General features: G+C 46.2%; 1 protein-coding gene across 5 annotated transcripts in view; it reads right to left on the reverse strand.

Moving 5' to 3' along the window:
• TRABD2A (TraB domain containing 2A) overlaps positions 1-26979 on the reverse strand; it is a 125750-nt gene that overhangs the window by 66700 nt on the left and 32071 nt on the right. The window contains exon 1 of one of the 5 annotated variants that reach the window (XM_082204961.1): positions 10630-10745. The exons of 1 other annotated variant lie outside the window; for it this stretch is intronic. In XM_082204961.1, coding sequence (XP_082061087.1) covers positions 10630-10638 — 9 coding nt within the window. In that variant the 5' untranslated portion in view covers positions 10639-10745. Of the gene's footprint in view, positions 1-2149; positions 2787-10629; positions 10746-26979 lie in introns of those variants that run through there. 3 more of the 5 variants (XM_082204963.1, XM_082204959.1, XM_082204964.1) reach the window with 3 other exon arrangements.

Here is a 26979-nt window from a genome sequence, read left to right on the forward strand (position 1 = left end):
TGCTTCCATTAAATGCATTTAGAATTAGAATGGCAAAAACAATTTTCAAAACAGTTCTGTGGACTCTCTGCTATAAATTCTCTCTGTGCTGGTTTCCTTTAGCTGTCCTTTTCTGGGATTTCTCCCTCTGCTCCTATCAGCAATGGCCATGATCCTGTGCACAGCTAGGTAACTTATTTTTAACCTATGGGGTTCCAAGAAACAAATGTTAACTCTGTGGAACTGCCAGGCGGCCTTGTGCATGTTTACTTCAAAGTAAACATTTCAGTGGGCCCAGACTTCCAAGTAAGCATGCAGGGGATTGTGGTGTTGGCTGAAATATTTCCTTCCACCTGCACTTCTTATTAAAAGCTGTTCAGGAGTCAGGCCAGAGCAAGCTTACTCAGAAAGATACTCCACAGAGTTCAGCCTTAGCTGCAGTTCCATGAACATTTGGGAGGGAACCTCTGCTGGACACAGTGGGATGCCTCTGAGTAAACATGCTTAAAGAAGGTTGTTCGCTCCAGTCTTTTCCAAAGACTTTTCAAAGTATGTCTCACGGTATCTTCATATTCTGCATCTCAATTAGGATCTCCAGGGTATGGGATTATAGGGGCCATCCACAAAACAGCCTGGTTTTTCCAATAATCTGTGAAGACTGCACTCTCTTTTCTACAGGGTTGTGTTTTTCCCCTAAGAAAAATGTACCGGTACCCGTTTTTAATAGTTGTGGCAAAGAAAAGTTACTTTAACTGGAGTTTAAGATTTTTCAGCAGCCTGCAAAATGTGGGATGTACCAGAAAGGCTTTTTAGCGCAGTTAAAACCCTACCCATTTTTTTTAAGGTGTGCAAGAGCAAAACGTCTCCCTTAAAAGGAACAGGAGATAAAACAAACAGAACAAATGAAGCCCTGATGAGGTGCATTCGGAATGCAAGAACCGCCTGCCAGCCTTCCATCCTGGCGGGATGCTATGGGGAAAGAGGGGGGGGAGGAGGGGGTTGGAGGAATTGGCAGAGGAGTGAGAAGTGTTAAAAGTAAACAAAACCAAAGAGTGGATGACCCAAACAAACAGCAGGCTGGCACCTCCACTGAACCTTATCTCCTCTCCCCGCTGGATCTCATTAAAGGCACTCTAAATCCCATCAAAGGCTAATTTACACCCCAGCCTCATGTCTGTCTTTCTTTTTTTAAAGACATCACTCCACCCAAACGACGGCCAAGGCGGACATCACATCACTTCTCTCTCTCTCAGCTTCTCGGAAAGGCGTTTCCCCCCTCCGAGGCCGCCTTTCGCACGCAGCTGCTGGAGGCGAGAACCCACGTTGGCAGGTTGGGGTCTACTCAGAAGCAAGTCCTTCACCCCCCCCCCGGCCACTGAGTTCAATGCAGACAACTCTCGAGGCTGCAACAGATTCCAGAGCAGGAGCCCCCTGTTAAGTGTCTTGCGAAGCAGGAGGAGCAACAAAGAGTCCTGGCAGCACACCTTCCACACGCTCGCAAACTGGCAGTGCAGATTTCATGCACCGGGAGCCAGAAGTCCAGCCCCAGCTGTGACTGGTGAGCCTCACTCCCGGGCAAGGGTGCATGCGGACGTGGCTCTGACACGCGCTTCTGGGCTCCTCCTGCCCCCTCCCCAGCCCATGCCCCCAACACACCCATTTAAATGTGCCGCATGACACTGGTGGGGCTGCCTTGCAAGCGAAGGTGGGGTGGGATGAGGCAGCCCAGTTTGCCGGCAGCACTTTTCCCCTCCTGCAAAATTCCTGCTGACAAGTCCAGCACCTAGCGTGAAACTCAGTTTGCAAAAAAAAAAAAAAAGGAGAGAGAAAAAACACGCAGCAGCAGCAGCAAAACTTTCCCTCGTGCATGCGAAAGTGCGGTGCGTGGATACAACAGCGGAGCAGCCAAGCTCAACCTCCTGGGGGTCCATCCCCCACCCCACTTTCTGGCGCTGCTCTCCTCCAGCCCCCTAGAAAAGGGAAGGTGCGTTGCTCTCAAAACACACCCGAGTTTGAGAGGCTTCCCCCAAATGGGAGAATATAAGCAAAAAAAAGTCTCGAGGCGACTCTGCTGGCCTCGCGCCATCCTGCCCAAGTTTGCAGGAGACAGTCTCTCTCCCCCCCCGCACCCCCACCCCGGACTTCTCCCCTCCCCCGGGAGTGAACTTACTTTCCTGTGGGTCTGGCAGCTGGTTGCAGCGGGATCCCGGCTCTGCTTCGCTCCAGCCAGCAGGAGGAGGAGACAGTTGAGCAGCAAGCCAGCCCCGGCGCTGTGCACCACCATCCTAGTTCACTCCACGCCCGGAGCACGGATGGGGGGAGCAGGCAGGCAGCGGGGAGGAAAAGGAAACGGCGGCGGGAATCGGCTCGCTCGCCTCCGCCGAAGTTGCGCCGAGTTGGGTTTGTTTTGGTTTTTTAAAGCCCGGCCCGTGTTTTCCTCCCGGTGGTGCACCTAAGGCGGCTGCCCCAGCGGCCCAATCCCGAGTCATCCCCTAGCCAAGCCTTCCAGGCGCTGCCCCCTCCCCTTAAAGGGTCCCTGTGCCAGGCGGAGGGAAGGGGGGGCTCGCCATGCCGAGGGGAGGGGAGGGGTGGGGTGTGTGCGGAAGCAGGAATTCCCTCTCCCACCCCCCCTCCAGGGACGGGTCCTTTTCTCCTTCCCTTATGGAAGCTCTCGCCTCCTTGCAAAAGTTGCTTCAGCGCCGAACTGTGCAATCCCGGCAGCAGCCCCTGGATGGAGGAGGCACGAAGGCACGCACTCGGCGGGATTGGCCGCAGGAGGTGCCTAACCCTAAACTCGCTCCCGCCGCCGTCTCTCTCTCTCCCCCCGCTCCCCCGCCCCGAACTCCCCCTTTCTCTCTCCTCTCTGACCTAAGCGCCAGGGTCCCTGTCGGCCTCCTGCTGGATTCTCCCGATCTGGCAAGTTGTAAGGCGCATTCCCTTAGTAGGACGTCCAGTTACCCAGAGCCATCCTGGAAAGGAGGCAGACCAGGTGCAAAGTAGCCTGGGAGAAAGTCCAGTGGTTTCAACTGAAGGAATAGCAGAAGAGCTTGCTGGACCAAATAGCCCTTCTAGTAAAGCATCCTATTCTCACAGTGGCCAAACAAATGCCTTTGGGGGGTGGGGGAGCAAGCAGGATCCCAGGCTAAGAGTCCTCTCCCCCTCCTGTGGTTTCCAGCAGTGGCGTAGCGTGGGGGGTGCAGGGGGGGGCCAGCCGCACCGGGCGCAACACCTGGGGGTTAGGGGGCGCAAATTACTTGCCTTGCCCCGGGTGCTGACAACCCACGCTACGCCACTGGTTTCCAGCAACTGCAGCACCCAGACGCAGACCCTCCAAGTCAGCAGTTCTCAGCCTGTGGGTCCCCAGATGTTGTTGGACTACAACTCCTCCTGAGCTCTGGGCTTGCTAGCTAGGAGTGATGGGGGTGTTGTCCAACAACATCTGGGGACCCACAGAGAAAGGCTGCTCCAAGTGCCCCTATTTTCCAGGGATAGTCCCGGATTTACAGAAGCCGTCCCGGTTTCTGATTCCATCCCATACTGTCCTACTTTTCCTTGAAAAAAGGTAAAGGACCCCTGACAGTTAAGTCCAGTCATGAACGACTCTGGGGTTGCGGCGCTCATCTTGTTCTATAGGCCAAGGGAGCCGACGTTTGCCTACAGACAGTTTTTCCGGGTCATGTGGCCAGCAGGACTATGCCGCTTCTGGCGAACCAGAGCAGCGCACGGGAACACTGTTTACCTTCCCGCCGGAGCGGTACCTATTTATCTACTTGCACTTTGACGTGCTTTAGAACTGCTAGGTTGGCAGGAGCTGGGACAGAGCAATGGGAGCTCACCCCGTTGTGGGGATTCGAACTGCCGACCTTCCGATCGGCAAGCCCTAGGCTCTGTGGTTTAGACCAGTGTTTCCCAAACTTTTTTGGGCAACGGCACACCTGTTTAATGAAAAAAATCTCGCGGCACACCACCGCGGCACAGCCCCGTGACGTCAGCGCGCAGCGTCACGCTGGGAGGGACGCACGAAAGTGAAAGTTTTTTCCCTCCCCCTTGCCGGGGAACCTCCAAGCTTTGGGGGTGGGAGGAGGCAGCAGAGCGAGGGACTGAGGGACGGCGGCAACTGAGGCGGCGGCGGCTGTTGTGGTGGTGGCGGCGATAGCGGGCGGAGGGGGCGGCGGCGGGGCTTGAGGAGCCGTCGCCGGGAGTTGCTGCTGCTGTTGTTGCTGCTGCTGCCCGGACATGCCGGCCTCCTCCTCCTCCGCTGTCTCGCGCTCCTCCCTTTTGCACGCGCTGCCCCGCCGCTCGGCACCACCACCGCGGAGCCGCCCCTGGCTCGACGCGGATCCTCGCCGCCGCCTCTCACCGCCCGACTCGCCCGCCTCCCTCCCACGGCACACCAGCCAATGTCTCACGGCACAGAAGTGTGCCACGGAACACCGGTTGGGAAACACTGGTTTAGACCACAGAGCCACCAATGTCCCCCCCACCAATATTTCAGCAAAATGTTGGAGGGTATGGAGTTATGTGCCCCCCCAAGCCAAGGAGATAAGTAACTACACAACTACACAACCTTTAGAAGACATCTGGAGGCAGCCCTGTGTATAGGAAAGTTTTTAAATATTCAGTGATACTAAATACAGTGGTACCTCAGGTTACAGACGCTTCAGGTTACAGATTTTGCTAACCCAGAAATAGTACCTCAGGTTAAGAACTTTGCTTCAGGATGAGAACAGAAATCGCGCAGCAGTGGCATGACGGCAGCCCCCATTATCTAAAGTGGTACCTCAGGTTAAGAACAGTTTCAGGTTAAGAACGGACCTCCAGAACGCATTAAGTTCTTAACCTGAGGTACCACTGTATATGATATGCTCAATGGTATGCAGTTATTGTGGTTTTAGAACCCAACCTGTTGGGAGTGGGTGGGAATAAGATTGCATTAAAATACTAATTAAACTTTTTTAGAGACAATAAATATTTATAGACCACCCTTCATGCAAGCGTAAGAACATGAGAGGAACCTGCTGGATCAGGCCCAAGGCTCATCGAGGACAGCATCCTGTTCTCACAAGCAGATACCTATAGGAAGCCCCAAGCAGGGCCTGAGTGGGCAACAGTACCTTCATCGCTTGTGATGATGGCCAACGACTGGCATGCAGAGGTATAGTGCCTCCAACAGGAGGGGAACTCTGGCCCATGGGCTAAGTCGGCCTCCCCATTTGGCTTGGAGGCCATTTTGGCAAAGCTACAGCCACTGGTCCTACACCTGACATCAGGTGTGGGGTAGGTAAGGGCAGGGTGTTTGGAGCTGAGCACAGGGCAAGATGGCTTGTTGTGGGGGAGGGCTTCTGAAGATATCTTCTGAAGCCCCTCTCAAACAGTGGTTTTGTGACCCCCTTTGAACTGGGTTTTTGAAGACCTAAGAATCATCTGATCGTTGGACCTTCAGAGGCCTCGTTCACAGAATCATAGAGTTGGAAGGGGCTCCAGGGGTCACCTAGTGATTCTAGTCCCACCCCCTGCAGTGCAGTAATCTCAACTATACCATCCATGACAGATGACCATCCACCCTCTGCTTAAAAGGGTTAAAGGTTGCTGGGTACAGTGGTACCTCGGGTTAAGACCTTAATTTGTTCCTGAGGTCCGTTCTTAACATGAAACTGTTCTTAACCTGAGGTACCACTTTAGCTAATGGGGCCTCCCGCTGCCGGAGCACAATTCCTATTCTCATCCTGAAGCAAAGTTGATAACCCGAGGTACTATTCCTGGGTTAGCGGAGTCTGTGTATGTAACCTGAAGCGTCTGTAACCTGAGGTACCACTGTACTGGAATTCAGTGAGGGGTAAACTACAGTGCCCAGAATTCTTTGAGGGCAAGAATGTGCTTCCAGAGTGCTTTAAAGAGACAATGTGTACACAGCCCAACAACATCTCAAAGGACACAACTTTGTGGTGTGCAAGTCTGAGCAGACGGAGGGGGTGGTGGTAATATCAGTGAGATTTTTTTAAAAAAGAAGGAGGTATTTAAAATATTTCCTCTAAGGTCAATAGTCCTTTCCTAAGCACATTTACCCAAAGATAAGTCATACAGAGTTCAATAGGATTTGCTCCCAAGGATGTGGGGCGCAGCTTAAGGATGTGGGACACACTTTTTTGAGAGGAAGGTCCTTTGAATTAAGTAGGGTTTGAAGCATGAATAGAATCGGTCAGTTTAACACACCTAAAGGGACCCCTGACCATTAGGTCCAGTCGTGACCGACTCTGGGGTTGCAGTGCTCATCTCGCTTTATTGGCTGAGGGAGCCGGCGCACAGCTTCCGGGTCATGTGGCCAGCATGACTAAGCCGCTTCTGGCGAACCAGAGCAGCGCACGGAAACGCAGTTTACCTTCCCGCCGGAGTGGTACCTATTTATCTACTTGCACTTTGACGTGCTTTCGAACTGCTAGGTTGGCAGGAGCAGGGACCGAGCAACAGGAGCTCACCCTGTCGCGGGGATTCGAACCGGCGACCTTCTGATCGGCATGTCCTAGGCTCTGTGGTTTAACCCACAGCGCCACCCGCATCCCCTTAACACACCTACTTATATCTAAAACGTAGGCTCCACCCTTTGGTGCTGGTTAACATTCCTGGAGAAAAAACATTCCCGGAAAAGAGTGATGCATTAATAAAACACAAATACACCAGCAGTATAAACAATGATGCAATCCAGCATCCACACAGGACAAAACACGGACATGGTTGGGTAGGTCTGTACTTGCTTACAGACATCCATCTCCCTCAACCTAAGTCAGCTGCTCAACTAGCAACAACATAGCCAGAGAGAGATCAGATCCTGCAGCAACCGCAGAGGGCATCTCTGTCCTCAGACCAGCTCAGGACCAAGTAATAACATCCACAGTATCGAGGGTTCATTCACCTGCTTATCTTCTATACAACATATGCTATCAAGTGCCAGCAGTGACCTCTTTGCATTCTACATGGGGCAAAAAGGCCAAAAAATAAAATATATGGGCACATATCTTATATCAGACACAGCAATATCCAAAAGTCATTTCATCCTGTCTGTAACTGGCCTTAAAGTGGCCGTGCTTGGAAAAAGGGGCTTCTGAAGGGTGAAAGGTGAGGGGGATGAGTGTCCGCTCTTGTGGATAGCATCAGGGCAATGGAATTTTGTCACAGTGCACGTGCTAATTGGCTTCCCAATGCCAGGATGCCTGTGCTATCACCAACTCTTTGGTGAATTGCCACTGCTAATTGTTCAATTATCACCATCTTTGTACTTTCTGCATTTCATTTCCTCCCAGCCTCACAGTTTACAACCTAACCCACCCCTGCCTTCCAAACCACATGCACATCAACCTGCAACTTAGGACAACACTTCCATGCATCTAAGGAAGTGGGCTGCAGTCCATGATAACGTATGCAATAATATATGTGTCTTTCGGGTGTCACGATAACCTCTGGGCTTCTGTTTTGTTTTTGCTGCGGCAGACTAACATGGCATCCTATAGATGTCTATCAGGGAATAAGCCACACTGAGACTTGATATTGAGGACACCTGCTTAGGATTGTATTGCTGCTGTGATTGCCACGATTCTCCCATTTTGCAGGTATGAGACTGATGCTGAGACACAATGGCTCACCTAAGTTCAGGCAGGAGCAGCACATGGTGTGCGGGGCTTCCTGGTTCACAGCTGAGCCTCTGCAACTACATTATGCAAGCTCTGTAGATTTATTGTTTCTGCCCTGATGGCAAGAAATAGCACTGCCATAAAGAGGAGAGTGCTTCATCGCAGGCCTTCTTGTGACACGTTAATATGTGGCATAAAATAAGAGTCAGGATAAAAATAGTTTTAATGATTTAGAACTAAAGAACAACTAGTGTTCATGGAAGGAAGAAAAAAGGCATGCTTTTATGTGATGGGAAGTGATGAAACATGATGTTTTCATTTACAGAGAAAGGAGAAAGTGTAGCTTAATGGTTAAGCATCTGATCCAGGAGTCTCTGCTTCAAACCACAATCCAGCCATGCAAGCTCTGGGTGGCCTTAGCACTTTTTGCCACCTCTAATGTGGCTGCAATAGTGATAGCAGGGGTTGGCAAGGTTTACCTTGCCTGGACCGGTTCACTCCAGCGCAGAATCCTCCATGGATCGCACACCCGCCTGCGATTTTTGGCGTCTGCGCAGATGCAATTTCCGGTTTAGCGCAGCACGCGGGGACTCGCTGAGTGGGCAGCTCAGTTCTGGGGTGACTCGTGGGCCAGTTAAACGACCCCCTGTGGGCCGCGTGTGGCCCATGGGCTTTAGGTTGCCTACCCCTGTGCTAGCCTGAGTTCTTATCACCACCATCCTCATGTTAGCAAAGACTCCTGCGACTGGAGAAGGTTCTGCTTCATCAGCATTCACCTTCTCCTCCTTTTTTGGATCTTGCAGAAGTCTTTCAAATCTCTTGACAGCCTTGCTTCAGACAGACCAACGCTTTACTCACTGCCACATCTAGCAATCCCTGTCAAGACGCTTGACGCACAGATGACAAGACTCCAGATCCACATGGCTCTTTGGCTTTTTGTCACCCTTCCTCCATATGTCATCCCTCCACAGCTTTGGAAGATTTCATAAATGCTTGCTCTACGGACACATCTGCCCAAATACCAGCCCACGTCTTGTTCCATCTTCTCGAAGTGAAATGGCCTCCTTCATCGCTTTGTCAGCTCCTTGAAACTTTTCGTTCAGTTCTCTCATTTGCTGCATGCAAATACTAGCACATTTTGCATAATGGTTGCGTCCAGCTCAGGCAAAGAAAAAAAAGCAACACTTCGCAAAGGCAGGAGTTCCAGTCCCCCCTGCTCTGATGAATGTCATTGCAATATCAACTGCCCAGGCTTGTGCCCTGGGGAGATCACTTTGCAACAGTTTTACTTCACCAATAATAATAATAATAATAATAATTTTATTTATTTATTTATACATACATACATACATACATACATACATACATACCCTGCCCATTTGGCTGAGTTTCCCCAACCACTCTGGGTGGCTCTCTACAGAGTATTAAAAACACGAGAAAACATAAAACATTAAAAAAATTCCCTAAACAGGGTTGCCTTCAAATGTCTTCTGAAAGTCAAGATGGTTGTTTATTTCCTGGACATCTGGTGGGAGGGCGTACCACAGGGTGGGCGCCACTGCCGAGAAGGCCCTCTGCCTGGTTCCCCGTAACCTCACTTCATGCAATAAGGGAACCTCCAGAAGGCCCTCGGAGCTGGACCTCAGTGTCCAGGCTGAATGATGGGAGTGGAGACGCTCCTTCAGGTATACTGGGCCAAGGCAGTTTAGAGCTTTAAAGGGCAGTACCAACACTTTGAATTGTGCTCGGTGTGATGGCCTGGGACTCGGGCTCAGACTCAGAACCAGAGGAGACTCAGTCTGCACTGGATCCTTTGCCTCAGGCATCATCTGAACCAAGTCTGGGGCCTGATCCTGAAGAGTCCCAGTCTGCACAGGTTCCCCTGCAACAAACACCAGCTGGGCTGAGTCAGGGGCTTGAGCCTGCCCTGGCTCCAGATGCGGGGATTACCTTGTTGCCTTCAGCTGGGCAATCACTTACAGCTGTTCGACTACCGGCTTGGTCAGGGGAGGCTGAGGTGGCCCCTGGGTCTAGTGACCCACCAATGTCTCCCAAACTGCAGAGACTAAGGTCTGAAAGAAGGAGAGACCTGAGTACTCACAGGAGGAGTGCTCGCCTTTGGGCGAAACAGGGAGGTAAGTCGCCAGGGGATCAGGACCGGCGCTACCCCGACAAAGATAAAAGGCTGTCGGACCATAGCTGTCAACCTTTCCCTTTCCTTGCGAGGGATCCTATTCAGAATAAGGGAATTTCCCTTAAAAAAAGGGAAACATTGACAGCTGTGTGTTGGACCCCGTCCCAGGTTGCGGGAGCAACATTGCTGTTTGCTAGATCCTACCTGAGATCCTGTACCTGTCCTTGCCTGGTTTCCTGCCTCGTGTCCTGCCCAGCGGAACCTTTGGATTCTGGACCAGTCCTGGACCGCATTTCACGGGTTACCCCTGGGCCCAGCACACTCGGAAACATACTCTTGAATTGTGCTCTTGAATTGTGCTCTTCACTAAATGAAACTTACATATGAATAAACAGTCATGTTGCATATGTGTTTTAGAGTTACTGGCTTCCATTTTCTGAATACTGGAGTGCAGAGGGTCAAGGATCCTGCCGGGGCACCGCAGCCCTCACTACAGACACCACCAGAGCGACCCACAAACCAGAGCCAAGCAAGGCCGAGTTATGCGACCTATGTGCCCGTGCTCCTCTCCATGAGAGTTGGTTCCTCTGACAGTGGGAGTTGGGCTGGGGGTGACGCCATGGGCGTCTGCTTCGCATCCCCTCAAAAATCTGCATTCGGGGCCATGGCCCCATTGGCATTCCCTACGCTATGCCCCTGGAGAGTTGGACAATGTGAGTTAGAAGGTTAGCAGCTTCTGAAACAACTCTCAGTCCAGAAAACTGACATGAACCACCCCAGTTGTAACATAAGATTTTGACTTTAATGAAAATTAACAGAAATGTGCATTTTATTTTCTAAAAGTAGGCATTTAATAAATAATAATAATAATAATAATTTTAGTATTTATACCTTGCCCATCTGGATGGGTGTATATTATGGAATACCTGCCCTATATATTATTTTTGTCAGCATTTCTGAAAGTAATGCTAGACTTATCTCCATGGAACAGTGATGTTCTAGCATGATTTATGACATTCAGCTGGAACCACAGTCAAGGCGCTCTCTCTTGGGCACTTATGTGCTGGCACAGAAAGTCTTGGGATTGGGCCATTAGGCAAGACTTTGCAATGCATAAAAGTTAGGAATTGATGCTTTCTTCAAACAAAATTGAGGGGAAGCATGAATTTTCCCCACACCAACATGTTCTGGCAAACTGGACTTTTGGATTGAAAAAGCAGCATAATTTAACCACTGTGTATATCATGACTGCCTAAAAAGATTATTGGAAATGAAGTGGAAATTATGAAATTGAATTATTAGAAGGCTGTAGATGGAAGCTTGGGATCAGAAACAACCAAGCTCATTGAGCCGTTTTGGTTTTATTCAGATAAACGTGCATTGGGACTGAAACTGAGATGCTGCTTAACTTTCCCAACAAAATTAATGAGACTGGAAGTCTAATCTTATGTACTCAGAGGTACACGCCACTGATTACTATGAGAGTCAAGCCCCAATAATACATGCTCTCAGCAGCATGGAAACAGCTTCCATGCAGTATAATTTTAAGCTATAGGGGCATGCTGGTATATAACTCAACCGTGGGTAGGGATGATTGCACAAGTCTTTCACAAACATTTGCCATCCCATCAGGAAGGATGGTGGCTGATTTGGTGGGAAAGACCAACACCATCAAACTAATCCAATATGGTAACATTATGCCCACGTGAACCCTTGTGTTCACGCATTGCACCTTCGAGAAACACCTGGGGATGGGAGGAACTGTCAGTTTTGGTTCTCTCAGCTTCTCATACTTCCAATCTCAAATCCAGTTCTCCATGTTTTGCAGAAATTTGCAATTAAAAAAAAATCCTCATGAAAATTCATCTGCATGTTCTCCTAAGAAACAGATTTTCATATGCAGTTTGGAATAATAAACAGATTTTTGCAAGCAGTTTCCCCTAATATAATGCATTTTGGCATATTATTTTCACCAATACCTTCATTTTGGTGCACATCGCCACTCTAATGTATGCACTTCTGTAAACAATGCTTGGAGAACCACCCTCAGTCCTAGCCAGAATGGCCAAGGGTCAGAGATGATGAAGATTGCAACCTTTAGCTGCAATAAGGCATGAACTGTGTTGGTTTTCAGGCATGCAAAAAGGTCTGAGACCTTTTGGTGTAATGGCTTCTAATGTCACAAAACAACTGATGTCTCCCTTAAGCAGGAATATGGAGAGGGTCTATCATTTTCTAAGGGGACTTGCTCCCAGGCAAATTAAATATGCTGCTGTATTTAGCAACCAGGTTAAAGCACTTTCAAATCTTTCTGTGCAATTTGGTTTCTCCTTTAGTTAAGAAGTAGCCTCTACCACTGGCAAGTTGTGAACCCAAATACAGTGGTACCTCGGGTTACATATGCTTCAGGTTACATACGCTTCAGGTTACAGACCCAGAAATAGTGCTTCAGGTTAAGAACTTTGCTTCAGGATGAGAACAGAAATCGTGCTCCGGTGGCGCGGCAGCAGCAGGAGGCCCCATTAGCTAAAGTGGTGCTTCAGGTTAAGAACAGTTTCAGGTTAAGTACGGACCTCCGGAATGAATTAAGTACTTAACCCGAGGTACCACTGTACATGGAACCCCTTGGAAGATTTCTGTAAGACACACTCCTCTTAACAAGACAGCAGATTTGAGGAACTGTCCACGTTCACTGGGCATTAGCACTGACCCGGAAAGCCAAGCATCCTTGGCTGAGTCCCCTTTTACCATAGTTAAAGCAAAGAAGAGCTTTCCTCCGTGGCCTGATGGATGGCTCTTGTAAGTCTAATTATGAGTAGAGTAGAAGGTTAACCTGAAAAATGTAGGCAACCCAAACAAAATTTTGCTATGTGCATTAGCATTCACCAGTATGTGGCGTTAAGTGTCCGGTCATACAAATATAGGGCTGAATTGTCAACCCTTTCTCATGAAAGCATGATCAACAGATGCAAGTCTTTATGGACTACTGTAAATCTCCATGCCAAAACTTCTTCCAAATAAACTTCCACTGGCCAGTCCTTGCTTAGGTCAATGTTTTCCAATAATACGTTCACATCCTTGCCATGCAGAATAGTTTCCCCTCAACTTGTGCCTTTTCAGAAGATGGGTTTTCTTATATCCTGTGATATTCATACAAAAATAAATCCTGAGTTTCGGTTCCATGTGTGCCAGACAGATGTCCCTCTTTTTTAAGGAGGTGTCCAGACAGGTGTGTTAATTCTTTACTTCCCCAAATCCAGAGATAGTGTTGGTGATGTTGTGGGCGCTAGCCAATAAGTACCCAGCACATTATGCCGAAAATGTACAGAACTGTTATTTCTCCCCCAAAGCATGCCCAAGAGCAAACCAACATGTTTATTCTAAGAGCAGCAGCGGACTACAAAACAGCCTCACGAATGTGACATTTTATTCACTTTGAGAAACTACAAACTTTCAAATGCACCACGAATTCAAACTTTGGAATGGTCCGTAATCAAATCAGTTCAAACTTCTCCTCCTGTATCAAAGCTCAGTTTAGAGTACAACGATGTTCTCTTGCAAATTTGCACATTGGTATTGCAAATATTATTTTGAATGGCAAGTGGATATTAAGCAACATGCGACGGGGAATGGAGACAAGCTCTTTCCCTTGGACTAAGGGGCAAGGGGCGGGAGTTCTGAGTCCTCCACGTTATCTGCATTTGAAAAGAAGTTTGCTTAGAAGGACTGATGTGGATTTCAAAGATGCAGAAGCAACAGAGGCCCATTTACGCCTTCAGATAAAAAGGGGTGACTGAACTTTGTAGTATGTTACTGTATGAAAGTGTTAGGTCAGCTGGAAGGGAAATATGGGGAATATATTACAAAGTGAAGTGGTTACATGTAATTACCAAGCGTAGTCAGCCAGAAGCTCAAAATAAAGAGGAAAGAGTGTACTCTAAACACATTTTAATAATAGTCACCTCAAAGTGAATGGAGAAAGAAAGCTAAACAAAAATAAATCTCTTAGGCGCTGAAAGGGCATGACGAGGCAGTACATGGCCAGAGAGCAGCGAGTGCTGAATTGCATTAACCCTCCTGCCTGGATCAAGAATGGCAAAAACAGCAGCAGCACCCCATAGCCAAGCCTCAAACATCAGTGCATAAAGAGAACATAAAAAGAAATTATTTTCTATTACTTTTCTTCACAGAAAAAGAAAAAGTAGCGCTGACGAGCTCAGCTGGTGCATGTAGGTTTTAAGCAAAACAACAATAAAGATGAGGGAAGCATCAATGGGTGAGAAAGGAATTAAGGCAAGTTTTGAAAAGTAGAACTGGGAAACTAAAGGGACTGTTCAGTGTTCTGTGTTTGTTTGTAATGTAATAGGCCAATAAATGCACAGGGAAGAGCCTGATATCCACACACTGAGTGGGATATGAAGAGAGCCGCTATGAACTTACAATTGGGGAGAAAATCCAATGCATGTTATGATGTAATATAGGCCTTGAAGAATGACAATGAAGTTGGGTGTGTATGTGCAGAACACAGCCCTGTGCTGGAGGTTCATCCTACAATTTGATCTCCTCCTGCTGCTCCCATTTGCAAGGGAGACAGGAAAGGGGTTAAAACGCAGTCATCCAAGATAGTTAACTGATAACTGATGTAGTTATATAGTTATCTTCAGCACAGAGGTAGGACAATGAAACTCAGCACTCACATTGAAGACATAATCCTTTGCTTAAACATCAAACATCACATCATTCCACCTGACACCTTGCTTACTGAGGTGGGGAGATGGATGCAAAAAATATAGTATTTCTGTACCTGAAGAAAGGCTTCTCAAACATTGTGCTTTACTAGTAATATTTATTTTTTATTTTTTGCAGCAGGCTTAGTGGTTACACAGGAGCGGTGCTGGAATCTATGGCATGTGGCTCTCACAGAGATAGCATCTGAAGTCATGGGGTATCTCTTTCTATCACGATGCTACTAGGGGTTCTCATTTGATGAATAACTTTTCTACCTTGGTTACCTGCTACCCTGCTGTCAGGTTGGGGCTTCCTTCCCATGGGTGGAAGAAGAGACACGAGTTAGACCTCTCACCAGAACACATTACTAGAGTCAACAAAATTATTTGCATGCTAAAGTTAACTGTGTATTTAAATGTTCTGTCGCGCTAAGCTTCAATAAGTCATTTCCTCCCCAAGTCCCCACAGAAGCCTCTTCAAAAAGCAAAGCTTCTCTTCAGAACTAGCAATGTGAACAAAATCAAAGCAGGATAAAGTAGGATCACAGCCTCTCACCTATAAGCCATTAACACAGGAAAGTGCTCAAAGGATTTGATAACAGAGTTCATGGAGAATCATCTGAATGGGGGGGGGGGTTCAAAAAGTATCTACATGGTGCTTAACTTGCACCTAAATATTAGCAAGACAAAGAAGATGGTGTTGGACTTTCGGAGGAAGAGAGGGGAACTATCCCCGTTGTATATGGGGGGGTGTTGTGTAGAGAGAGTCTCCTCCTTTAAATTCCTGGGAATTTACCTTAGTGAAGACCTCACTTGGAAAAACAATATAACTCAGGTGGTTAGGAAGACCCAACAGAGACTCCATTTTCTCAGGATCTTGCAAAAGAATAATGTTAAACAACAATTGACAACCTCCTTCCACAATAGAAAGTGTCCTCTCATATTATACAACCGTGCCTTGACAGCCACGGACAGAAAGTCTTTATAGAGGAAGGTGAACACAGCACATGATATCATAGGCTATTCTCTGAGCCCGCTAGATGGCATCGCAAGGGATTGATGACTTAGGAGAGCGAGAAAAATTCTCAGGGACGATTCACATGCCGGCCAGCACCTCTTTAATCTTCCACCCTCGGACAGGAGATATAGAAGTTGTATCAACAGTTGTATCAACAGGCTAAAAAACAGTTTCTATCCGTGGGCTGTTAGGCTGCTGAGTGGAAAATAATATAGTGCAACTGACTTTCGGGAGATTGAGTTTTTGGGGGGAGGAGGCTTGGTTAATTTCATTGTACACAGGTTGTACATTGACAATAAAGTTGTTGTTGTTGTTGTTATTAATTTCCTGTGGGCTCGCTCCTACTGCATAAATGATTCTATGCCCCGTGTTAATAGCACAGATTTATGTCTCCCTTCCAACATTTCGCCAGTGAAAATAGGCATGTCCTACCATGCCCTCCAACATTTCTCTTATGAAAATCGAGACATCCCCTCCAACATTTCTGTGATGAAAATAGGGACGTCCTAAGGAAAAGTGGGACATTCCTGGATGAAATCAGAAAATGGGATGGCTTCTTAAATCCAGGGCTGTCCCTGGAAAATGGGGTCTTGCCACAAGGGAGCTTGGAGCTGACATGCGGATCATTGTGCCTCTGGGTGAACATCTTCCACCCAGTGCTTCACTCACTGCCAAGAAACCTTGGCTGATGAAGGGAGACTAAGTACCTGGGTGTTGCTAAGTAACACCCTCATTGACTAGGTTGGTAAGTGGGCTGTTGTTCTAAGAAATGTTGGAAGGTATGGAGTTATGCAACCTCCAGGCCAAGGAGATAAATAACTATACATACAACCTTCAGAAGACATCTAAAGGCAGTCCTGTATAGGGAAGTTTTAAAATGTTTATTGCTTTATTATGTTTTTATATATGTTGGAAGCTGCCCAGAATGGCTGAAGCAACCCAGTCAAATGGGTGGGAAAGAAGATGAAGATGAAGATGATGAAGAAGAAGAATGATGCCCTATTTTAATATATATAAAAAAATTAAAAATTGTCCAGTAGCACCTTAGAGACCAACTAGGTTTGTTCTTGGTATAAGCTTTCGTGTGCATGCACACTTCTTCAGATAGTAGTCGTAGTAGTAATAGTAGTAGTAATAATAATAATAATAATGGAGTAGGACATCCCTATTTTTATCAGAGAAATGTTGGAGACTGTGGCGCTTGGGGTTAAACCACAGAGCCTAGGACTTGCCGATCAGAAGGTCGGCAGTTCGAATCCCCATGACGGGGTGAGTTCCTGTTGTTCGGTCCCTGCTCCTGCCAACCTAGCAGTTCGAAAGCATGTCAGAGTGCAAGTAGATAAATAGATACCTTCTGGTGGGAAGGTAAACAGTGTTTCCGTGCGCTGCTCTGGTTCGCCAGAAGCGGCTTAGTCATGCTGGCCACATGACCCGGAAGCTGTATGCCGGCTCCCTCGGCCAATAAAGCGAGATGAGCACCGCAACCCCAGAGTCGTCCGCGACTGGACCCTAAGGATTAGGGGTCCCTTTACCTTTACCTATTCTGTCACAGTGTTCAGTGTCATAAGTATGTACTGGTTGTCACATTACACTGGAGGCAGTGTGGGTAATACAAGACGTCCCAGGCCATATAGGAGGATCCTACACTACTACGGGTCTTCTGTACACTAGGAAGCTTCTGGAAGAGGTGATGCTTGTGTGACTAAGCTCCACAACTTGGGCTCCTCCCATGTGGTCCAGGGCTTTTCATGTTGCCCAGAGAAGCAGCACAGAAGTCACAAAGGTAGTGCATGCTGCACAGGAAGAAGTACAAGTAGTGAGGTGAGAAGGGGGCCTGTCATATCCTCAGACCAAAAGCAGAAGTCCTGAATAACTAAAGAATAAAGGTTGAAGCATAATGTGACAGGGTAAAAACCAGGCAATTCCACAGTGGGAGGGTCCAATGTCTATTACAGAATTTGGTGTGGATGCAAACCAAACATACCTTTTCAGAACCACGTTGAATTAAACCAAACGGACTTGGCACTAGGGGAAATCTTGCATTACATTGGCATGTGGATGGGAAAAGAAACCTGAGAGATCTCCAGTCACTTCCTTCCTCAGTCTAACATTCATTTATATTAGCCAGCCAGCGCAGTACACAGGAGCCTGGAGAATCGTCTGCTAGGTTTAAATAGCCTTTTAAATCCCATCAAAGATTATTTCCACCCCTCGCTTTTTACCCCCCATGGATTCTGAACTGGATTTCAACCATTTTGCAGTCAAATCATAAAAGGATTTAATGATAATGTAACAGCCAGCGGGGGGGGGGGGGAGCTGGCAATCAACTGTATCTGCCCATTCTTAGCACCTTCAAGCACACAGAAAGTGTTAAATACAAAACTCATGACTTCACGGATTTGGCAGCCAGCTATCATTTTCTATTACTGACAACAGCACTTTTGATGCTGCCCTAGAATTTAAAAAAGGGAGTCAAAATTACACCCCCCTCTTTCCCCATAAGAAACTATTCTTGAAGTGACACAGAATTCCGCAGTCTAGTTCAAACGTGAAATTAAGGTGCCCAAGGTAAGTTTTTAAAAATGCACGGGCCCAAGCCAGCTAAAACGAAACATTTCCCCCCCCCAGAGGGAGATAATTTTTTACAGCACAACCCTGTGTATGTTTCCCAAGACACAAGTCGTACTCTGTTTAGTGGGACTTATTCCCAATGAGCTGTGTACAGGATTGCAGCCTAAAGCACACCCTCAGTTCTCCTAAATCAAAGCAACTCAAATGTACTTAACTTTTTAAAATTATTGTATCTTTATTACATTTGTATCCTGCCAGATATAACCAAAAGGCAAAACCAGCTAGGCCACAGGAAGTTTATCAGTGGCAATTATTACCAAGGGTATGGAGTAAATTTGGGCCCCAGGCTAACAGAATCTGTGAGTACAGTGGTACCTCGGGTTACATACGCTTCAGGTTACATACGCTACAGACTCTGCTAACCCAGAAATAGTGCTTCAGGTTAAGAACTTTGCTTCAGGATGAGAACAGAAATCACGCGGTGGCGGCGCAGCGGCAGCTGGACGCCCCATTAGCTAAAGTGGTGCTTTAGGTTAAGAACAGTTTCAGGTTAAGAACGGACCTCCTGAACAAATTAAGTACTTAACCTGAGGTACCACTGTACTTCCCTTTACTTTTTCCGATATGAATTAACAGTTGCATTTACACCTATTGGGGGGGGGGAGTGCTTCTCCTGTGTGAAGATCAGTGGGTCTTTCCGGATAACAGCTGACATGTGGGAAAGTGCAGCAGCCACTGATTCCCACATGTCAGCTCTTAGCCGGAAGCCTCAGCAAAGTCCTGCTGCATCTCTGGCTCATGAGGAGACCCTCTCCAGAGCCCAAATAAGATGTCTCCTTTGGGCTCTGGTAAGGATCCGATCACAAGCCAGAGGTGCATCCGGACTTTGCTGAGGCCTATCTGGTCTCTCCCCCCTACTTCCAGGTTTCTAGGGCATTGTGAATGTGTGGTCATGAGTGAATTGAACACCAATAATAATAATAATAATAACAATAATAATAATAATAATACAGTGGTACCTCGGGTTAAGAACTTAATTCGTTCCGGAGGTCCGTTCTTAACCTGAAACTGTTCTTAACCTGAAGCACCACTTTAGCTAATGGGGCCTCCTGCTGCTGCCATGCCGCTGGAGCACGATTTCCGTTCTCATCCTGAAGCAAAGTTCTTAACCCAAGGTACTATTTCTGGGTTAGCGGAGTCTGTAACCTGAAGCGTATGTAACCTGAAGCGTATGTAACCCGAGGTACCACTGTAGTTTATTATTCACACCCTGCCCATCTGGCTGGTTTTTCCCAGCCACTCTGGGCGGTTTCCAACAAAAGATTAAAAATACATTAAAATACATAAATGAGGAGATGCCTTGCACCCAGGTTAAGAGTAAGGGAAAACAGCATTGGTACCTCTGCAAATTAATGATGATATCTATTTATTATGAAAAAAGATACTTATCTGGAAACAGCAGCATTTTACTCTCCGTCCCCTCACTGTTTGTCCATTATAGTCTCACCCTGAGCCTCTATATCAGGGGTCAGCACACTTTTTCAGCAGGGGGCCGGTCCATTGTCCCTCAGACCTTGTGGGGGCCGGACTATATATTTTTTGGGGGGGTCGGGGAATGAACGAATTTCTAGGCCACACCAATAACCCAGAGATGCATTTTAAATAAAAGAACACATTCTACCCATGTAAAAACACACTGATTCCCGGACCATCCGCGGGCCAGATTTAGAAGGCGATTGGGCCGGATCCAGCCTCCGAGTCTTAATTTGCCTACCCTTGCTCTGTATCCTATTTTCCTCCCTCCCTGCACCCAGTACAATTTTACCATGAGACAGTTAAACTCCGAGTTAATTACTTCAAGGAAACAATATACCTTTTTCTTATTGCAGACTAGCCTTAAGAGATTTGTGGTAAGATCATCTCGTGTAATAGGATTCTAGGTAAGGAAACAAGAGCTTATCTGGGATTTAGGAAATACTGTAGTTTTCTTTAAGTGGCTAAATGCGAAACAACAAAGGAAATACTGGCTTTAAAAATACTTGTATAACAAGCTTTTGTTATCCCTGAAAGTAACCATACCACAGTTTTAATAAGAGTCTTACCTGGCAATATTATCTTTGTGCAGAGGCGGACTAATTAGAAATGGAACTAGATTTACATAAATTTTGGTGGCATACCATGCACACTAACCGCTGTGAGGAATGTAGCCAATATTCCACTCCAGTTTTTGTAATACTTTTAGGCTGCAATCCCATGTATGATTGCTTGGGAGTATGCATCACTGAATCCACAGAGTGATGTTATGCAGTTAGGCCTGCTTAAACCCAGGGGCTTCAAGTTATCTGAAGGCTAAACTAGTTGTAAAGTGGGAATTCTGCTTAGACATCCCAATGTTTCTTGCATTGGTGAATAAGAAGAGGGAGAGGGATTTTGGATCAGTGCTGTAACACAGAAGTAGGTATAGTTCTCCCTTCTGTGCTGTCTCCATACTGAAATTGCTCCCCACACACCAAAGCTATTTGCCTTGGAGGGGGGAGGGGAGAGACGCACAGTACAGGTGTATCTGCATTGTACCTGTAAACAGCTGTGACTTAAGTTGGGGGAAAGGCTTAGATTTCCACCCTCGACTCCAGATTAGTGTTCCATGGCTGCTTTTAATAAATCACAGCAAAATAGAAGGTAAAGATAAAGGGTAAAGGACCCCTGGATGGTTAAGTCCAGTCAAGGGTGACTATGGGGTTGCGGTGCTCATCTCGCTTTCAGGCAGAGGGAACTGGCGTTTGTCCCCAGACAGCTTTCCAGGTCATGTGGCCAGCATGACAAGACCGCTTCTAAGGCAACAGAACACCGTGATGGAAACCAGAGCGCATGGAAATGCCATTTACCTTCCTGCCACAGCAGCACCTATTTATCTACTTGCACTGGTGTGCTTTCAAACTGCCAGGTTGGCAGGAGCTGGGACAGAGCAACAGGAGCTCACTCCATCATGGGGATTCAAACTGCTGACTTTCTGATCAGCAAGCCCAAGAAGCTCAGTGGTTTAGACCATAGCGCCACCCGCATCCCTGCTACAGCAAAATAACTTGCATCTAGTTCCGCATAGACTGGGCTCAGAGGGGCTGATTTCCATGCATAGCAGTGGGCTGTTAGACTGCATCATGAACTGTATCATTCCAAAGCATGATAAAAATAATCCATATCCCAATGCATTACGTAAGGTGTGTCCCAAACTCTCATGCGCTATTCATCAATAGGCGATAGAAAGTCATAAATCACTTACTGTCAGCAGCTAGAAAGATCGTAACTAGACACTGGAAGGACTTATCAGGAGTATCAAAATGTCTGGGAAACCCCCCTACTAGAAAAATTAACCAACAAACTTAAACAAACACAGGGATGAGCAAAGGAGAATCCCTTCACCCCTTTGTGGTTCTCCTTTATCACATACATAGCACTACCGGACTATGACTTTATCCCCCCCCCCCAACAGCATACAAATCAACATGACTAACGTGACACAACAACAACACACACACCCCAAACCCACATACAAACAAACCTTACTGCTACCAACCAACCAAATGCAACCAACCAAACCCTGGACCCTCCAACCTCTCACAACGTCAATAAAAGCAAATAACTATACAAACAAAGGACCTATCCTCAAGACCCTGACACAAAACCCCCACACAAACACCATGCCGTGGAATGAAAAGATTACTGTCTCCTCAACCCTCCTCCCTTCTCTCCTCTCTCTTCCCCTGCCCCCAAGTCTATGACAAGAGTGTTCAATACCAAATGTAAACAAACTGTGAAAACAGATCTATGAACTGAAAGTGGAGACGCTATAAGTACTTTTCCTCGTTTATTTGTTTGCCTTGTATCACAAAAATCTTTAATAAAAACTATTCTTTTTATACAAAAAAGCAATAGGTGATTGATCAATATTCTAGTCTTCCCTAGCTATTGGACCCCAACTTGTTGGACTGCAAGTCCCATCATCCCTGACCATTGGCCAAGCTGCCTAGGTATAAGTTGTACCCCAGCAAAATCCGGTGACCCAGGGTTGCAGAAGGCTGATCTCTCCGCTTCTGAAAACATCAAGCACTGAGCCATTTCTGCTGCAAAGCGTCAAGCACTGAGGACTCAAGGGATGTACAACAACAACAAAATCAGATGCTAAAAATGTGTAAGTGAATCAGCTCTTAAAGGTTCAGGAGCTGTACCTGGCCATGCTAGTTACTGACCATTTTGAGTCATATTGTACTAGGCGCATGAAATGGGAGAATTAATACGAGAGGGACAGAGATTCCTTCACAGCTTCTGTTTATGAATTTTTAGGGTTTCTTATCTACCCTTCGCCATAATTTCCCAGGTTGGATTACAAAGATATAATCATAGAGTTTACACAATGATTAAATCAGCCCCAAACGAAAACAGCGCAGTGTAGGCTAAGCAATACAGAAGAGGTGGGTCCCTCAGAAATACTTCTGACTGCCAAAGGCCAGGGTAAAAAGGTGTGTCATCAGCATAGGGTGGAAGCTGAATAATGATGGTTCCACATGTGCTTCCATGGGGAGAGAGGTCCACAATTTAGGGGATGCTGGAGAGAAATCCTTCTCCTGAACCACCATTCCCCACATTTCTAAGGATGCTGCTACCACTGAGGGAAGCTATGCATAACTGCAGTATCAACAGTTCTTTGTGTACATTGTGATTCACTATGTGAAAGTGTATAAAAGCTGTGAAGACTGTGGCATTGGTCAAGAGCAGGGGTCAGCAACCTTTTTCAGCTGTGGGCCGGTCCAACATCCCTCAGGCCATGTGGAGGGCCGGACTATATTTTGAAAAAAAAATATGAACGAATTCCTATACCCCACAAAAAACCCAGAGATGCATTTTAAATAAAAGCACACATTCTGCTCATGTAAAAACACCAGGCAGGCCCCACAAATAACCCAGAGATGCATTTTTAATAAAAGGACACATGCTGATGGGCCCGATTGAGAAGGCGATTGGGCCGGATATGGCCCACGGACCTTAGGTTGCCCACCCCTGGTCAAGATATTTTAGCTTTCTTTTTATTTTAAAAAAGTAAGTGTCTAGTTCTCAGGGTTTTGAAGAGAGACTTGAAAATGTATGGACCATAGCTATGAAAATAGCTGACACCAGAGATGGCTGAATTAAAATGTCTGTTCTCTCGTTGGGGGTATTGCTTCAATACTCTGTAGAACTTCACTTTCTCCATTACCACCAAACTCAGAGCACATTATATACAATAACACGCACACCTCTGTAAATCTGCCTTATTTACAGAGTACACAGAATGGAGCTTTTTCTCAGCACAAAAATGGGATTTCCTGGATGCATCTTTTCTTTAGCACAGAGTGCACAGTCCCGAATATGAGCAACCGATTCAGAAAAAGTTCCCTCTGCACCCAGGAGAGAAAAACAAGAGTTAACTTTCTGCGGCTGACTCCAGTCTGAACATGGGAAAAAATCTTCCAAATGCACTCATCACGGCCAGCTACCCTGTCTGAATTGAAGACCATGACCTGGCTTAGGTTTAACGCTGACACATTCTTCCTGTGCTGGCACAAAGTAAACTTCCAGACGTTTCTAAAAATGGCCTGCAGGCAGAACTACTGTAACCCTAAGCATAGGGAGGCTATTTCAGATCCTCACGGGATATGACAGGAAGACCTCCGTAAATGACAAATGATACTCTCTCAAGTCAAGAGCATTCCATTTCAATTTTCCCCGAAAAACCTGGACTGAAATAGGGAAATGTAATAAAGGCAGGAGCGGTCAAATTTTGTCAAGTTGCTTACAGGATTATTGTAGCTTACCGCTCCTTCTGGTTACCGCAAAATGTTTGCTGGCATATCTTGGGGGGTTTCCAGGAAGGTCTGCTCAGCCATTGCTAATCCCTCATTCTTCTGGATGGGTGACCAATGCAGACTTTGCAGCTTCAGCATCAAGCCAGCCTTGCTTAACATCCAGCCTAAGGAAGAGTTCTGGGAAACTCAAAAGCTTGCTCTTGCCATTTGCTTGATAAAGAAAGGTATTGCCTGACTGTGAATTTTGAGGTGGTTTCCTTGTTGTGGACCAACATAGCTGCCTCTAATTTTTTTAATACAGAGGCTGGTGTTGGTGATCTAACAGCACTCAGAAAACTAACACAAGTTATTGGGGGCAGATCTACGCTCATGGTTTTTAACATTAAGGGATGGTTTTGATAACATAGATGGACACATGACGTCCTACATTTTACGTTCATGATGTGCTATTAGCTTGTCTATTTTATCGCTGAATTTTTAATCATTTTATGCTGCTATATCAGTGAAACATTGCTCAGATGTGCCTATGTAGTGTTTTGCCTTATTCCATGCTGTGGGTTAAACCACAGAGCCTAGGACTTGCCAATCAGAAGGTCAGCGGTTCAAATCCCCGCGACGGGGTGAGCTCCCGTTGCTTGGTCCCTGCTCCTGCCAACCTAGCAGTTCAAAAGTACGTCAAAGTGCAAGTAGATAAATAGGTACCGCTCCGGTGGGAAGGTAAATGGCGTTTCCGTGCACTGCTCTGGTTCACCAGAAGTGGCTTAGTCAAGCTGGCCACATGACCTGGAAGCTGTACGCCAACTCCCTCGGCCAGTAAAGCGAAATGAGCGTCGCAAACCCAGAGTCGTTCATGACTGGACCGTCCCTTTACTTTACTTTACACAGCATTCAAACCAATGGTATTTGAAGGACAGATAACAAAGAATATGGAGGAAGGAAGGACGGAAGGAAGGATTAAAATCTGACACTACAGAGCAGAACACAGCAACCAGCGACCAGCAGGAAAAGAAACAGCGTCTTGGGAAATGGTGTGGCCAGGTATTACTTACATTTGACATAAAAAAACCCCCAAAGTAAAAATGTTTTAATTAACAAGTATGCCCTGTGATGTTTTAGAACGACCTAATATCGTTCCAATAGGGGGGAAATAACGTTAATCAGGTCATTGTAGCCTGGGAATAACAATGTTCAGGCTTGCAACAGGAACAATCTCCCAACATTTTGCTGTAGCTATGGAGATTACAACAGTATAATGGGCACCCAAGTTGATAGTTTCTGAACATTTCTGTGGAATATTTCCAGCGAATGCTGTCTATTGTACTTTGCTCTAACTAGGCCTGAAAGCAGCTTATAAATATAAACATAGTAGGATGCTAGAATCTTTACAGCTGTGAACTGAGAGGGGTAGGGGAGATCTCAGTGTAATGCCAGTCAAAGAAGTGGGGAGGTGATTCTGAACAATGAAGTAAAAGGGAAATGGGGTGCGGAAAAGTAATAATTTTTTTCCCCTGCAACTTTATCGTACACTGCTTATATACTGTAGTGTTAGGTGGTGCATACACTGTTGAAAAATACATAAATAAAAACAATCACATCCTTAAATGTGGTCACTGACAAAACAGTTGTACTGAACCTCAGAGCAGCCTCCATACCAGATCACTGCAAAGTGACCAATGTACCAGAACAGAATTTTTTTAAGAGGGTGGTGGAGGTGGTGAAATTTAGGAAATTACAGGTAAGTTAGCTTAATGTCTGTTCTGGGTAAACTGGTTGAAACCATTATCAAAGATAAAATTGTCAAGGATATAGAAGAACAAGCCTTACAGAAGAAGGATCAATAAAGCTACTGCAAAGGTAAGTTGTGCCTAACTAACTTTTTAGATACAGATAGGTAGCCGTGTTGGTCTGCCATAGTCAAAATAAAAAAAATCCTTCCAGTAGCACCTTAAAGACCAACTAAGTTAGTTCTTGGTATGAGCTTTCGTGTGCATGCACACAGTGTGCATGCACACGAAAGCTCATACCAAGAACTAACTTAGTTGGTCTTTAAGGTGCTACTGGAAGGAATTTTTATTTTAACTTTTTAGAGTTCTTTTTTTCCATGTGTCAGCTAGCACATGGATGTGGGTGATTCTGTGTAGACATTGGTTACTTCAATATTCTGTTATACAAAGTATTGGAAGCAGAGTCGAAATGCTGGTGGTTGTTGAATGGAAATAAAATATGCCATTACGTCAAAATTAACAGCTACAGTATATAAGAGGGAAAGAAAGAAAAAAAGCCTGACACATTTGTTCAGAACTATTATGCAAAAAGAGCACATTATTCAGGAAACATTAGATACTTCTTTGGTATATGATGATTTGTATACAGCAGTTGCACCAGTGGAAAGCAGCTTATGTAATTAATCTTTCTCTTCCTCATCTTCTTCCTATAAGTCTCCTGCACCCCCACAAAATCTTCTGCCTCAATTCATTCATCCCTCTAGACCACCACCCCCGCCATTTTACCACCTTGGAGATCTATCTGGATCAAAAACTACTCTCAGGGTATACTGGGAGATCTTTTGCCATCTGTCCAGTCTAAATAGCATTAGCGAATGAGCTGACCTCAAGTCTGTTGTCTACCAATATGGCCGACACAACAGCGGCCTCTGGTGGCCATATGGCCAACTGCTGACAGGTCCATCTATTGTGTTGCAATTTGTTATAAAATACAGTGGTACCTCGGGTTAAGTACTTAATTCGTTCCGGAGGTCCATTCTTAACCTGAAACTGTTCTTAACCTGAAGCACCACTTTAGCTAATGGGGCCTCCTGCTGCCACCGCGCCGCCAGAGCACGATTTCTGTTCTCATCCTGAAGCAAAGTTCTTAACCCGAGGTACTATTTCTGGGTTAGCAGAGTCTGTAACCTGAAGCGTCTGTAACCCGAGGTACCACTGTACAGAAATCAGGTGGCCAACAAAGGATGGCAACACGGTTTGGGGGCCTTTTCACTTGTGTGACTTGAATCAGCATACATAAGACCACAAATGTATACAACACTTCCAATGTTGTTGTTGTTTAGTCATTTAGTCATGTCCGA

Source organism: Podarcis vaucheri, assembly GCF_965113315.1.
Source record: "Podarcis vaucheri genome assembly, chromosome: 17".
Lineage (NCBI taxonomy): Eukaryota > Metazoa > Chordata > Lepidosauria > Squamata > Lacertidae > Podarcis > Podarcis vaucheri.